The 16,204-nt window shown below is 44.3% G+C and overlaps 1 protein-coding gene across 1 annotated transcript; it reads left to right on the top strand.

The window, feature by feature from the left end:
- Window positions 1–2,426: 2,426 nt before the first annotated feature.
- MBOAT4 (membrane bound O-acyltransferase domain containing 4) lies at window positions 2,427–8,911 on the top strand. Its single transcript, XM_032869962.1, has 3 exons — window positions 2,427–2,545; window positions 5,173–5,397; window positions 7,858–8,911. Exons 1-3 carry the CDS (start codon window positions 2,427–2,429, stop codon window positions 8,819–8,821), a joined length of 1,308 nt encoding a protein of 435 aa, XP_032725853.1. The 3' UTR covers window positions 8,822–8,911.
- The last annotated feature ends 7,293 nt before the right edge of the window (window positions 8,912–16,204 follow it).

Here is a 16,204-nt window from a genome sequence, read left to right on the forward strand (position 1 = left end):
TCCATCGCCTACCTCTGGGTTAGATCCAGCCCCGGCCTACTTCTCTCTTCCCTATTGTCATGCTCCTCTTCCTCTTTCTCTGATCACACTTTCATCCTCCATGAAGCCAAGCTGACTCTCTGCCCCAGATGGCTTCCACCTGCCCCGCTCCCCACCCTGCCCCCCATGAGGGTTTAAGTCTCAGATGTGGGTTAAACCTCTGCCTTCGGTTCAGATCATATCTCAGGGTCCTGGGATCCAGCCCCACATCGGGCTCTCTGCTCAGCAGGGAGCCTGCTTCCTCCTCTCTTTCTGCCTGCCTCTCTGCCTACTTGTGATCTCTCTGTGTCAAATAAATAAATAAAATCTTTTTTAAAAATGTACTGATTCCAAAACACAAATATAAAAGTATAAGTAGGAATTAATAAATATTTAATTCAAAGACAAAAAGCATAACTTTTTTACTAACAAATTAACTGCAACTCAATTCCTCTATACCTAACAGTTAAACTTAATGAGGGATCTGATTACATTGTAATATGTTCCATATTGTGTAAGCTTAGTCATTGTTCTACTGTTCATCTAGATCTTTGTGCCACCTGTGGCCTTTCCAGAACCAATTTAAGCATTTCCATTTCTTTTGCTTTTTAAAAATTTCCTATCTCCGCAGATAATTGCTTTATTTTTTTTAAAGATTTTATTTATTTATTTGACAGAGAGGGAACACAAGCAGGAAGAGTGGGAGAGGGAGAAGCGGGCTTCCCACCAAGCAGGGAGCGTGATGCAGGGCTTGATCCCAGGACCTTGGGATCAGAGCCTGAGCCAAAGGCAGATGTTTGATGACTCAGCCACCCACGCGCCCCTAATTGCTTCTTTACTTACCCACTACAGGATACCCACGGTACACTGCACCTGTCATTCTCTGATGAAAGTATTCGTTGCCATTTCCATCACCCTAGTAGATTGAGAGCTGATTGAAGGCAGAGGCCATGTCATACTCATCTTTATATTCCTGGTCTTGGCACCAGTCTGTCATAAAATAGTAGCCCAATAATGCTATTAAAAGCAATAATTTTTGTTGTTCTCCAACTGTTTTACTTTCAACTACATTCATCAAGCAGCTTTAGACTCCATGATTTTACATACTTTAATCATAACGATTCTGTTGAGACAAACATTATTGTATCTAATTTTTTAAAGATTTTATTTATTTATTTATTTATTTGAGAGAGAGAGAGCACAAGCAAGGGGAGGGGCATAGAGGGAGAAGCAGGCTTCCCACTAAGCAGGGAGCCTGATGTGGGGCTGGATCCCAGCACCCTGGGATCATGACCTGAGCCGAAGGCAGACGCCCAACCTTGACTGAGGCACCCAGGTGCCCCTTCTATCTAATTTTTTAATCAAGGAGCTCAAGCTCAGTCTCAGAGAGAAGATGGGACTTAGCTCAGAGTCCCCCAGTTAATAAGAGATTCTCAGTCTTTTCTTCTTTGCAGAACTCTCACTAAGAGATGGTCCTTGCCCTTAAGGTGCTTTCGTGTCAGGCTGTACTCTCCTGTCCTTTATTTAAGGCTGCTCGCTCTTGCATATGTCTTCGGGGATGGGAAATGGCCAGTCAGGCACATCGTTGTAATACTCTGAGCTCAGGATAGGGACTCACCAAAGAGATGGCCTGTTCTTTTCTTGCTTCTAGGCAGTGTCTCTTGTAGCTCTCGTCCACACTCCAAAGAAAAGCTTCTCCTTACATGTTCCTCTCTACACTTCACTTCCTTAAGACATTTTAATGTTTAACCAGTATTTACTGAGTACACAGCATATGTCTGGCACTGTTCTATGTGCGGGGGATACAGCAATAAACAAAACAAAGTTCCTCCCTTGTAGAGCTCACATTCTGGCAGGGGGCAGACCGTAAACTAATTGAGGAATAGATATAGAAGAGGTGGTGATAGGTACTATTAAAAAAAAAAAAAAAAAGAAATAGCATTAGGAGGACAACGGTGGTTGGGAAGAGGAATCTTCCTGCTCTTTGAGAACCTGTCTCGCTTCCTCATTCTCATATCCTTCCTTGCTTGCCTTCCCCAACTGGCCAGGTATCTGTCCACAACTAGAAAATGAGATTTTTCATTAACTTAGTGAAGAAAATATGACAGTCAGATGACTGGAACGGCAAATAGTGCAGTATGTAAACCAAACAAAAGGGGGAACTTCTGAAAGCAATGTTTTCCGTACATCCTTAATAGAACACCAAAACGTGTTTTGGTTTCTATAATGCAGTCCCTTTTATCAGAAAGCCAACTTTTATGCTGCTTCTCGCTGGTGATCTGTTTGCTCTTTACTCACCCAGTCCTTTCAGAGCCGTATAAAAAGATCCAAGAGAGCCTGGTTGAGGTTTTGCTCACAGGGAGGCACCGCTTAAGGACTCTGGAAAGGACAGTCTGTTCCAGTTTACAATGGATTGGCTTCCGCTGGTCTTCCTCCATCCTGTATCACTTTATCAAGGGGCGACTTTCCCTTTTGCACTTTTGTTTAATTATCTCTGCATTCTGGATTCTTTTCCCACCCATGCCAGGTAGGTTTAAGTCCTCATTTCATGGAATTTTATCATTTTCAATAAAATTAAATTTTGTTAAATATATAACTGATTCTTTAAATGCCTTTGTATGGTTTCTCAGAGAAATGGAATAAGTCAAAACAAATTATGTTAGATTAGCTATATTTCAATCTAGGTTTCAAAAATTATCGTCACTAGAGATTTGACAAGTTGATTGAAATTATTTTAGATCTAGCTAGTACGTTCTATACATGAGAGACAGTTCCTGTTTTTTGTTTGTTTTAAAGGTTTATTTTATTTATTTGAGAGAAAGGGAAATATTGAGCATGGAGAGAGGCAGAGGGAGAAGGAGAGAGAAAAACAAGCAGATTCCATGCTGAGCTCAGAGCCTGACACAGGGGAGGGTGGGGTGGGGCTGGATCTCAAAACCCTGAGATCAGACCTGAGCCCAAACCAAGAGTCCAACGCTTAACCAAGTGAGCCACTCAGGGACCCTGACACAGTCCTTGTTTTTAAAGAAGTTTGTGGAATATCCTTTTATAAAATGAAAATCCATTGCTAGAGGGCTACCTCCTAATAATTCACTTATTTTAGAAATTAAGATTTTTTATACATTGAGGATTTTTAATAAAATCCAGCAGTATCTAGTAGTCAGTTAGACTTTCTAAGTTTGACTAAACTGTGGTATGTTATCACCCGTTCACAACTGGTGGATGGCCCTTACCTTCATTTAGGAGACGGGGGGTCAGGAAGGGGGGCACGGAAAAAAAAAAGTTTCCTCTTGATAAAGAATCACAAATAATAAGGCAAAGCAAGTGCAAAAACAAATGTTCATTCCCACAGGGTTAAGGTTGCTGGCTTCGGAGACAGCCTGGTGGGTCCTGGGTCCCTCCCTCCCTGAGTGTTCTTATGTATGTGAATAAATTCTCTCCAAGTTGATCCATGAAATGGAAATAATAATGCCTATCTCATGGGGTTATTTTAAGGATTAAATAAAGATACTTTTTTTTAAGATTTTATTTATTTATTTGACAGAGAGAGAGATCACAAGCAGGCAGGGAGGCAGGCAGAGAGAGGAGGAAGCAGGCTCTCTGCAGAGCAGAGAGCCCGACCCGGGGCTCGATCCCAAGACGCTGGGATCATGACCTGAACCGAAGGCAGAGGCTTTAAACCCACTGAGCCACCCAGGCGCCCCATAAAGATACTTTTTAATGCAGGGATTATTAGCACAATGCCTAGAATAAAATAAGCCCTCAGTATATCATGTAGCCTGCATTGTATGTGTATAGACATTTCAATGACACCTTAGGCTTCACTGTGTGAGGAATACATGTTCCCCTCATTTTTCCGCGGCAGGGAGGTAAAGGCTTGGCCCCCAGTGTTAACTGGGGTGGGTTAGCTCAAAGAGAAGCACAGGAATGGGCCAGGCCTTGTATGATAGAGCGTCTCACACTGGGGTGTCCACCAGTCTCTCCCAAGAAAGACATTCTCACCTGTGTGTGTGTGTCCCGATCCCGCAGAGCCATGATATGTACCCTCTGGTGGTCGAGAAGACACAGACCGCTTTGACTCAATTTTCCTATCCCTGACTAGTCATACCGATTTGCACACCTCTCCATTCAGAGTTATTAATTTGGCACCAATTAAAATGAACAGGGGCACCTGGCTGACTCCTTCGGGAGAGCATGGGACTCTTGAGGGTGGGGTCATGAGTTCAAGTGGAAAGAAGAACTGAGACCTTATCATGTGAAATTTCCCAGGTCTCTGCACATCCTCAGGGCACCTGCCAGCTTCCAAGGGAGGTAGTTTCCACAAACCACTCATGTGGGTCCTTTAACAACATGAAAAAAACCCCACCAACTTGTAAGATCTGGAAGAGCAGTTGAGAGGATTAAGAGCACATATAAAGATTTTCTAACCGAGTTTTCAAACACTTAGCAGAGAGAGGCACAGAATCCCCTTTCCCACTGTCTCCGGAATGGTTCAGGACAGTGCAACCCAGTGACAAGGAAAGAGGCTCATCTCCATGGGGCGATGTCTAGAGAGCTCTCCTAGATCCTTGACGCCGGCTTTACAAGCCTTCATTCAGGCAGCAAGCCACTAGATTTGTAAGCTGTCCCCACCAGGACACCTTCTGGACTGTCACCCACAGGATTGTCAGGGGTGTCGTTCCCACTTGAGTGACGGAAGAGGTTCGCAGGATCACTGAGGTAGGAATCAAAATTCATCTGAGGGGCGCCTGGGCGGTTCAGTCGGTTAAGCCTCTGCCCTCAGGTCAAGTCATGATCCCGTCGTCCTGGGATCAAGCCCTGCATTGGGCTCTCTGCTCAGCGGGGAGCCTGCTTCTCTCTCACCCCTTGCTCCTCCCCTCTGCTCATGCTCTCTCTGTGTCAAATAAATAAATAAATAAATAAAATATTTTTTAAAAGTTGTCTCCTGAGATAGTCATCTGCAAATGGACTCGGGCTTTTTCTCCCTCGGTTCATTCCTTCAGAAAAACAAAAGGAAAACTTTGGGTGGTAACAGTATGGCTTCTTCAGGTGATACATGGGGCTTACCTCCATTGGGTTATTGAGAATGACATCTGTGTGACTCCTTTGTTACACCGTTCCAAGTCAGTCTCACACTTGTCCTTTCTCTTTCAGGTACCTCTTTCTCCTGGCTGGAGGGGGCGCCCTGGCCTTGGCGGCCATGGGTTCCTTCGCTGTGCTTGTCCTCATCCCCGCTCTGTGGGCTGCGGTGCTGATCTCCTGGCTTGGCCCACGGGATGTGCACAGGTGGGCTTTCATCTCCCAGATGAGCTGGCAGACGCTCTGTCACCTGGGGCTGCACTACACTGAATACTATCTTCGAGAACGTCCTTCCACGAGGTAAAGCTCACTTGGTGATACTAACCCAGCCAAGGCTGCGCTTGCACCACGGTGAAAGTGGAGAGAACCTGGGGGATGAGTTTGAATGCGAATTCTTGCACATTGGGGCAGTGTGACCTTAGGCAAGTCATTTAACCTCTCAGTCTCAATTTCTTTTCCTAAAAAAACAAGTGTGTGTGTGTGTGTGTGTGTGTGTGTGTGTGTGTCTATAACAATACCTATATTGTAAGACTCTTAAGTTCGAGACAATTAATATAAATGTAATTAATATTAACTTATCTATAATATTAATGACTATAAGTAACCGCCACATGTTGCCCATGTCACACAGTGCCTGGCACTTTGCTGTACTTATTGTGCCTGAAAAGGGCATCGAACCAGGAGTCCCAGGGCCCACAGATAAGGTCTGCCTAGACGCGACTAGGCACAGTCGGCTCAACTCAGACTGGCTGGTTTAGACACACAGTCGGCAGACTCTGCTTCCCCTTCAGCAGCACTGGGAAGGTATAAACCCACTGTAAACCTTCACTGCCTTCCGGTGGAAGCTACTATGCAAGGGTTTTGCTTTCATTGAGACTCAGCTCTTCCGTCCTCCCAGAAGAAGCCTAGTTACCAGTCTAGGAAACGAATCAGGCACTGATTACCATTTAGAGAAGTGTTTTTTATGAGTCAGTGAGATCACCCAGATTAGGGGAGAACAGGTATCTCTGCGATCTTGAGCCCTGTGGTCCCTGGCTTCCTGTCTTGCCACAACTGGTGTGGGTCTGTGGTCACTCAGAGAGAACAGGGGCTGAGACCTGTCAAGGCGGGTCACCTGTCTGACTCCAGTTTGCCATTGGTGCTCTCATTCTACCATCTCTGCCACACCTAGAATTCTTTTCTTCATCCTCACTGTTTTCACCAAAGGCTTAAGGGTTTGCTTCTTGGGAGAAGAGGCAAGATGGCAGGCAGGTAGGGGGTAGGGAGTACTGACTGGGGTGTGGTGAATTAGGATTTTGGTAAGAAGCAGGGACCTGATAGGGGCTGGAGGAGCGAGCTGAACAGGATCTGGTCGATGGGAAGAAGGCTGAGCCAGAGCTGAGATGAGAAGATGTATTAGTTTGCTCTGACTGCCCAAACAAGGTACTGAAGAGGAAGTGACTCACACAACAGAAATGTACTTCCTCTGGAGGCTGGAAGTTCAAGGTCAAGGTGTTGGCAGGTTCAGCTTCTTCCGAGGCCTCTCTCCTTGGCTTGTAGATGGCTGTCTTTCCATGTGTCCTCACCTGGTCTTCCCTGTGTGTGTGTGTGTGTATGTATGTGTGTGTGTGTGTCTGTGTGTCTGTGTCCTAATCTCCTCTTCTTATAAGAATGCCTGTCATACTGGGTTAGGGCTCACCCCAGTGACCTCATTTTAACTTACTCTGTCTCCAAACGCAGTCACATTCTGAGGCACTGGAGGTTAGGGCTTCAACACATGAATCTGGGGGAAACACATTCAGCCCACAATAGCAGGTGTACAAACAGGGGTTGGTGGCGTTTGGAGGCTACTTTGCCTACTGTTTGGATCTGTCAGGGAAGGTCAGTTGTCCTTAAATCCTCAGACTCACAGAGAGAAACTGTGGGAAATGTGGGAAACAGTGCCATTTTCTCTCCACAGGACAGCATTCCTGATTGTAGAGGGCATCATGTAATTTTCATTACTCTTCTCCATAAAAACCTTGTCGGCAGGATCTTCTCTACCTAGTGACACTGAAGCAGGAGCAGTTCAGGTGACTGGTTAAGAACACACCTCAAATTGCTAATGACTCAGTGCACACCCTAAACCCCAAGATTGACTCACCGTTCCTGAGCACAGGGGCCAAAGCCTGCAGAATCTTATTGACAAGGACCGGTTCTTATTTAAAATCTTCGCCTTCCTATAATCTCTTGAATGCTAAATTTGTGTCCCTTCTGTGGCAAATTTCTCCCAGGTCCCGGATCCTAGTCTATAGAAGCCATTCCCAGAAATATACTAATAATATTTCCCCCACAATATCCCTTGTCATTTTTCTAGTTGCCTCTCTAATGATTCATTTCCCCATTTACCCTTTGATCCTAACCAGAGCAGCCTGTGGTGAGAAGTAACTCAAGAATCTTTGTGGGGCTCCTGGGTGGCTCAGTGGGTTAAGCCTCTGCCTTCAGCTCAGGTCATGATCTCAGGGTCCTTGGATAGAGCCCTGCATTGGGCTCTCTGCTCAGCAGGGAGCCTGCTTCCCACCCACCCCCCTGCCTCTCTGCTTGCTTGTGATCTCTGTCTGTCAAATAAATAAATAAAATCTTAAAAAAAAAAAAACAAGAATCTTTGTGGGGACACCGCAGGGCTGAACATCAGTCTCCATTGTTCAGGGCTGCTGTTCGCTGTGGGGTCGTGTGTGAGGGACTGGAATGGGATGAAATAAATTGTGGAGCGTCTTTACATTTGAAATAAATCTCTTTCAGGTTCTGCATCACTCTTTCTTCCCTCATGCTATTGACCCAGAGGGTCACATCCCTCTCTCTGGATATCCGTGAGGGAAAAGTGAAGGCAGCATCAAGAGGCATCGGGGAAAGAAGCTCGTTGTCTGAGCATCTGTGTGAGGCGCTGCCCTATATCAGCTACTTGCTCTTTTTCCCTGCTCTCCTAGGAGGGCCCCTGTGTTCCTTCCAGAAATTCCAGGCTCGTGTTCAAGGGTCTGGCACTTTGAGTCCCAGGCGCTCCATCTGGGCTCTGAGCCAGAGGGGTCTGCAGATCCTGGGCCTCGAGTGCCTAAAGGTGGTCTTGGGGAAGGTGGTGAGAGCAGGAGCAGGTCTGGCTGACTGCCAGCAGCTAGAGTGTATTCGAGTCATGTGGTCCACAGCCGGGTTCTTCAAACTCACCTACTACTCTTGCTGGATCCTGGATGACGCCCTCCTCCACGCCGCGGGCTTTGGACCTGGGTTTGGTCACAGCCCCAGTGAGGAGGGCTACGTCCCCGATGCGGACATCTGGACACTGGAAACGACCCACAGGATCTCCCTGTTCACGAGAAAGTGGAACCAAAGCACAGCGCGGTGGCTCCGACGCCTCGTGTTCCAGCACGGCGGGGCCTGGCCGCTGCTGCAGACCTTTGCCTTCTCGGCCTGGTGGCATGGGCTCCATCCAGGACAGGTGTTCGGTTTCCTGTGCTGGGCTCTGATGGTGGAGGCCGATTACTTGATTCACACTTCTGCGGGCTTGTTTATCAGATCCTGGCCAATGCACCTGCTCTATCGAGCGCTCACTTGGGCCCACACCCAGCTCATCATTGCTTATATAATGCTGGCCGTGGAGGCCCGGAGCCTCTCCTCCCTCTGGCTGCTGTGTAATTCCTACAACAGTGTCTTCCCCCTGGTGTACTGCATTTTGCTTTTTCTATTGGGAAAGAGAAAGAAGACATTTAACTGATAGCTTCTCTCCCGCCTTCAGCTTATACATCCACGAAACAGAGTTGAGAAAGTGCCAGATGGTGTGTTGATGAGACCTAGGCTTGAACTCTTCCATACTAGGTTTTTGTTTTGTTTTGTTTTGTTTTCAAGTACTGGGTGTATATTCCTGGTGTCTGCCCGTAGAAATTTGTGTACCTATTTTCACAAGCTATAGTACTGGTACTGAAGATTAAAAAAAAAAAAAAAAAAAAGACGTGGTTTCTTCCCTTAGGACTTACAGTTTGGGCATGGAAGCAAGGAAAGGTGATAGGTAAAACCAGAAGGTACTGCCACCCAAAAGGCAAGTGGTAAATGCTGGACACCCAAATTTCCAACAGTTCCACTTGATCCTGGATGGCGAGTTTAGCCAGACAAGAACAACAGAAATCTTAATCAGGGGCAGCCACCTGGCAGACTCACTCAGTAGAGGGTGTGACTCTTGATCTGGGGATCGTGAGTTCTAGTCCCATGTGGGATGTGGAGATGACTTTTAAAAAGCTCTAAATCAGATTCTCGTATTGGCGTGTTCCACGAACTAGAGACGCATTCTCATCTAGAGGTAATCTGAAAATTTTGGTCTCAAAATGGAAAGGCTGCTATGATCTCCGAATATGTTAATATGCTGAAAATCTGGCTGAGCCATGATAACCACTTACATAACAGGCACAAAACTGACCTATGAGATATGTCACATGAAGAGGCCAAAAACAAGCAGTAAGTCCTATTTTAGTACGATGTTGAGGGTCTGGTTCCCTTTTCTTGGCATAGCCTTCATAACTCTCTGTTTCTCCCTCTGGGAGGGCCCCGAGAGAAAGCTGTGAAGACTGCTGAGGGGTAGTGAAACTGTGTGATCCCGTGGGTCGCTGTCATAGCGCCTCTGCCTGCTGGCTGCCCCGCCCGTCACATCATTACAGTTTCTCTCTCTCTCTCTCTCTTTTATTCTTATTTTTTAAAAAGATTTATTTATTTGTTTGACAGAGAGAGGGAGAAGCAGGTTCCTCATTGAGCAAGGAGCCCGACTCCAGACTCAATCCCAGGACCCTGGGATCATGACCTAAACGGAAGGCAGATGCTCAACCAACTGAGCCCCCCAGGCGCCCCATAATTAGTTTTTCTTTAACTTTAGCTCAGCTTACTTTTAAAAACTTGTCCTCTTTCTAAGCCATGGCATCGCTGAACACTGAGTTTAGTGGATTCACTATATTTCACTCTCACACTCACTAAAGAAACACGTACAAAGTTTCTTTGTGTCCCATTTAAAGTCATTCACTTACCCTATCTGCCCCACCGCAGGAAGCATGGCACGAGCATCGAAGCTTCCAAAACCAACCATCTGCATTCTTTTCAAAATATAAAATTGCAAGTGAGCTTCTACTCTTTAAGACTTGGCAAAGATAGGGCGCCTGGGTGGCTCAGTGGGTTAAAGCCTCTGCCTTCTGCTAGGGTCATGATCCCAGGGTCCTGGGATCGAGCCCTGCGTCGGGCTCTCTGCTCAGCAGGGAGCCTGCTTCCTCCCTTCTCACTCTCTGCCTGCCTGATCTGTCTGTCAAAAAAATAAATAAAATCTTAAAAAAAAAAAAAAAAAAGGCTTGGCAAAGGTAATACTAAGTTAGAAGTGATCACTTAGAAAGGTATGTCAATATCACTCACGAGCATGAAGGCAGACAAACAGCCCAACCTACACACACAGAACACACTGCAGCAGGCAGTGAGGGCCTTGAACAGGCGGCATGAATTTGTAGTAGACTTAACCCACATGGTCCAGACTTTCTCTCACCACACTCAATAGCCCAGAGGAGACAGTATGGACAAACAGGGCTTTCCAGGATTGGGGATAATCAAGGGGAAACAGTTGATAGCCAAGGGGGTGGTAAAGTACTCTAAGACCATTACAAGCAAGTCACTGGAAGGACTATCCTTAGAGTCCAACCCAGAGGGGCAAGTGGGATGGCGGGGGTGGCGTTGTGGTGGCGTTGTGCGTTGGGAGGAAAAAAAACAATCATCACAGCATTACTTGCCATTAAAAAAAAAAAAGAAAAAAAGGTCAGCATTAGAATTACAATAGACTATAATAGAGCTTTTAAAAATCAATGCTTGGGGGCACCTGGGTGGTTCAGTCAGTTAAATGTCCAACTTTAGCTCAGGTCATGATCTCAGGGTCCTAGGACGGAGCCCTGCGTCAGAGTCCCTGCTCAGCAGGGAGCCTGCTTCTCCGTCTGCCACTCCTTCCGCTCATGTTCTCTCTCTCTCAAATAAATAAATACAATCTTTCTTTAAAAAAAAAAAAATCAGGGGCGCCTGGGTGGCTCAGTGGGTTGAGCCTCTGCCTTCGGCTCAGGTCAAGTTCTCAGGGTCCTGGGATCGAGCCCTGCATTGGGCTCTCTGCTCGTCGGGGAGCCTGATTCTCCTCCCCCCTCTCTCTGCCTGACTCTCTGCCTACTTGTGATCTCTCTGTGTCAAATAAATAAAATCTTGTTTTAAAAAAAATCAGTGCTTGTATAGAGGCACCTCTGAGGAGTTAACCACGTGGAGGTATGTGTTCAGTTTATGAAAATCCTTCAAACCGTATACTTAGGTGTTAATTCTCCTAATGCTGACCATGTTTTATGATAAGTAATGCTGTGATGATTATATGATTAACTTGAGTGCAAGTTTCTGCATGTATATTACACTTCTGTAATTTCCTTATGCAAATGCTTTTAATGATTAGGAAAATGCTTATGATAGAATGTTCAGTTTTAAAAGTAGTTGAGTGGTGCCTGGCTGGCTCAGTTGGTTAAGTGTCCATCTCCTGGTTTTGGCTCAGGTCATACTCTCAGGGTTGGGAGATCAAGCCCGGTGTTGGGCTCCACACTGGTCATGGAGCCTGCTTAAGATTCTCTCTCTTCCTTTGCCTCTGCCCTAGTTCCCTCCCTCTCTAAAAAAAAATTAAGAAATAAAAAGTAGTTGGTTAATAAAGTCTTTTAAAGTGCAATTCAGTCTCCAAATCTATCTCCTGTTGATGGCCAGGGATAATTTCTGCTCCTCTCACTGGTTAAAGCCAGGACACGTACTTCCTTCCTTTTGTATTTGCATCCTATAAAAGTATTCCATTTATACTGGACAGTATAAAGAACAATGTGATTTGAAAGAATTAGTCTAAGGTAAAAAGTCACAGCTGGGAACAGACATCTCACAAAAAAAAAGACACTTCACTCTTTGGCTATTATGAATAATGCTACTATGAACATTTGTGTTCAATTTTTTGTGTAGATCTAAGTTTTCAATTCTCTTGGGTATATATGGATGAGCAGAATTGCTGGATCATAGAGAACTATGTTTAACTTTTTGAGTAACTGTCAAACTGTTTTCCACATCAGCTGTATGTTTTACTTCCTACTCCAGTGTATGAGGATTCCAGTTTCTCCACATCTTTGTCAACACTTGTTACATCTTTTTCATTCTAGACTTTCTAGTGGGTTAAAATTGTATCTCACTGTGATTTTTTTTTTTATTTATTAGAGAGAGAGAGAGTGGGAGGAGGGTCAGAGGGAGAGAATTTTCAGGCAGACTTCCCAGTGAGCACAGAGCCCGATGTGGAGCTCCATCTCATGACCCACGAGATCATGACTTGAATCAAAACCAAGAGTTGGACGCTCAACTGACTTAGCCACCCAGGCACTGCACTCATTGTGGTTTTGATTTGCATTTCCCTAATGATTAACAATGTTGAGCACCTTTTCATATGATTGTTAGCATTTGTACCTTTCTTTTACAGAAATGTCTATGCAGATGCTTTGCCCATTTTAAAATTGGGTTACTAGGGTCTTTCTGCTGTTGAATTGTTAAGAGTTATTTAAATATTTTGGGTACTTGATCCTTATTAGTTATGCAATTTGCAAATATCTTCTCCCATTCTGTGGGTTGTATTTTCACTTTCTTGATGGTGTCCTTTGAAGCACAGAAGTTTTTAATCTTGAGAAGCACAACTTGTATTTTCCCCTTGGTTGGTTGTTGCTTCTCGTTATCTATGAAACCACTGCCTAATCCAAGGTCATGAAGATTTATTTACACTTACGTAAATCTTAAACCTTTATAGTTTAGCTCTTACATTTAGGTCTACGATATATTTTGATTTAACTTTCGAAGACAGTATGAGGTAGGGGTCCAATTTCATTCCTTTGCATGTGTTTATCCCATTGCTAAAAAGGCTATTCTTTCCCCTTTGAATTGTCTTGGACCTAAAGTTTTTTTTTTTTTTTTTTTTTTTTTAAGATAAGAACCAAAAAGGGGCACCTGGGTGGTTCAGTTGGTTGAGTGTCTGCCTTTGGCTCTGGTCATCACATACCTTAATCCAGAGGTCAGAAAGTTTCCAATAACACCCACAAGTCAGGAAACCACTGCCAAAGTCACAAATTCCTTGCATCTGCTTAAAAGCAGTGGAATGCAGAGTTCTGTCAACCCTTGAGAAAACTCACATCTGCTTAAGCCTGCATACCGCTGTTGGCAGAGGAAGAACCTCTTTCATCTCACCAAAGCATGGTGAGTATATTTTATTAGCAAAATATAGATTAAACACAGGACCCTGGAGGCAAGTGAATCTGGAAAATATAGTTTCAAGACCCCTGTAATAGAAGGTGATGTGCTCTGAGAGCAGATGTAACCTGGATGGGCTCCTGGGCTCACGTAAGGCATGCAGGGCCTGGCTTGTTTATAGGGCTGAAACCTAATCAGTTGACCCTGCGTCCAGACTTCTGCAGAGACAGAACATATTATTAGTGGATCTGAAAATAAACAATAGTTGACCAGGGAGAAATAGTTCTCTGAAAAATAAGTTTTCCATTTTCTGCTAGTTTTAAACTCGTTAACCTATGCGACACAGTTTCAATCCTGCAAAAACAACTCAAGAATATGTGTTAGGCCCATCTTTACTCTTCAAACAGCATGGGGAATTTTACCATTGATTTATTGCCTCTGATATGGTTAGGGTATTTCCTGGCCTGGCAGAGACTGTTCGTTCTTTGCAATTTCCTTTGTTCCCTTGAAGTCCTTAACTTTTAAAATATTTTATTTAAGACACACACACACACACACACACACACACACACAGAGTGGGAGGTTGGAAGGGGCGGAGGGAGAGGGAGAAGCAGACTCCCCGCAGAGGAGGGAGCCTGACACAGGGCTCCGCCTGGTTCCAGGACCCTGAGATCTTGACCTAAGCAGAAGACAGATGCTTATAAAGCGCCTCTTTATAAGGTGTTCCTTATAAAGTGTTCTTGTGTCTGCATTTTTTACAATGTGATTTTTTTTTTACTATGTGATTTTTAATAACTGCCTAATACATTCATGATTTATTTAATCAAACTTCTGCTATGTGACTTTAACATTGTTTTAATTTTTCACTGCTGTAATTAATAAGGTGATGACTATCTTCTATCTCTGATTAATTCCCTAGGATTACTATTCAGGTAGTTAATAGGCTATATAATATGCATCCTTGGAGGCTTTTAATATTTATCACCAAATTATATTTAAGACTTTTTTTAAAGTGTTTTTTTTTCTTTCTTTCTTCTTTTTTTTTAATGTAAGTCCTACACTAAACATGGGGCTTGAACTCACGACACTGAGATCAAAGGCCCATGCTCCACCGACTGAGCCAGCAGGTCCCCCACATTTGAGGATGTTTGTACCAATTTACACTTCTACCTATAATCTGTTGAGAGTGATCGTTTCACATGCCCTACCTGGGTATTATAATTTCATAAAGGTCTTTGCCGTATTTCTAAGTGGTATAAAGTGTCATACTGTTCACATTTTATTGACTTACTAACAAGAATAATGCCCCCTCCATATATTCCTTATTGACCATCTACTTACAGATTTTTATTCAGAAATTATGTGCTCATATATTTTGCTACTTCTTTTAATTTTTTCCCCTAATCTATTTGTAAGACTTTCCTGTAAGATGTTCTTCTACTTTAAAAGTAATTATCAAAACAGGTAAAGTATAATTTAATAAAATGTCTGTGTATATACCATGATAAGTTGAAAAAATAAAACACTGAGAATACAATTGAAGTCCTTTTTGAATCCCTCCTTGACTACTTATTCCCACTTTCTCACCTCAGAAGAGATTGTATTTTATATTTTAATGACATAGTTTATTTATTCCAAAACAATATGTAGTATTTGGGGGCATGTATTTTTTTAAATAGGTTTGATTTTTTATTTTATTTATTTGACAGAGAGAGAAGAGAGAGAGCACAAGCAGGGGGAGTAGCAGGCAGAGGGAGAGGAAGAAACAGTCTCTCCACTGAGCAGAGAGCCCAACGTGGGGCTCAATCCCAGGACCCTGGGATCATGACCTGAGCCACAGGCAGATGCCTAACCAACTGAGCCACAGGTGCCCCTGGGGAATGCTTTAAACTTTATATAAATGGTATTATTGTCCAGTATCCTTTTGTGGCTTGACTTTTCACCCAGTTCCTTGTTAGGTTCATCTATGCTGGTCTATGCAGGCCGTGGTCCCTGCATTTTCACTGCTGTATACAGTGTTCACTATACAACGTGAATGTACCACAATTTATTTACCCAGTCTCCTTCCCCCCCCCCAAGTATTTGTTATTAAAATAATTAGTGATGGGATGTCTGGGTGGCTCAGTCAGTTAAGCATCTGCCTTCAGGTCAGGTCATGATCCCGGGATCCCTCCTCAGAGGGGAGCCTGCTTCTCTGCCTGCCACTCCCCCTGCTTGTGCTGTCAAATAAAGAAAATCTTTTGGGGCACCTGGGTGGCTCAGTGGGTTAAAGCCTCTGCCTTCGGTCAGGTCATGATCCCAGGGTCCTGGGATGGAGCCCCGCATCAGGCTCTCTGCTCAGCAGGGAGCCTGCTTCCCCCTCTCCCTCTGCCTGCCTCTCTGCCTACTTGCGATCTCTGTCTGTCAAATAAATAAATAAAATCTTAAAAAAAAAAAGAAATAAAATCTTTAAAAAAAATTAGTGATGGACATTTTTTTTTTTAAAGATTTTATTTATTTATTTGACAGAGAGAGAGATCACAAGTAGGCAGAGAGGCAGGCAGAGGGAGAGGGGGAAGCAGGCTCCCTGCTGAGCAGAGAGCCTGATGCGGGGCTCCATCCCAGGACCCTGGGATCATGACCTGACCGAAGGCAGAGGCTTTAACCCACTGAGCCACCCAGGTGCCCCAGTGATGGACATTCTTATACATGGTTCCTTGAGTGCATGTATCGGGGTTTCCACAGGATATGTTCCTACTCATGGAGTCACTTGTTTATAACGCTCACAGATCTCCAATTTTGCTACATGTTGTCAAATATTCCTATATACTCTCCAAAGTGATTGTACCAATGGACACTTACACTGGCA

This window comes from Lontra canadensis, unplaced genomic scaffold, assembly GCF_010015895.1.
Source record: "Lontra canadensis isolate GAN:19392208 unplaced genomic scaffold, GSC_riverotter_1.0 scaffold39, whole genome shotgun sequence".
Taxonomy (NCBI): Eukaryota; Metazoa; Chordata; class Mammalia; order Carnivora; family Mustelidae; genus Lontra; species Lontra canadensis.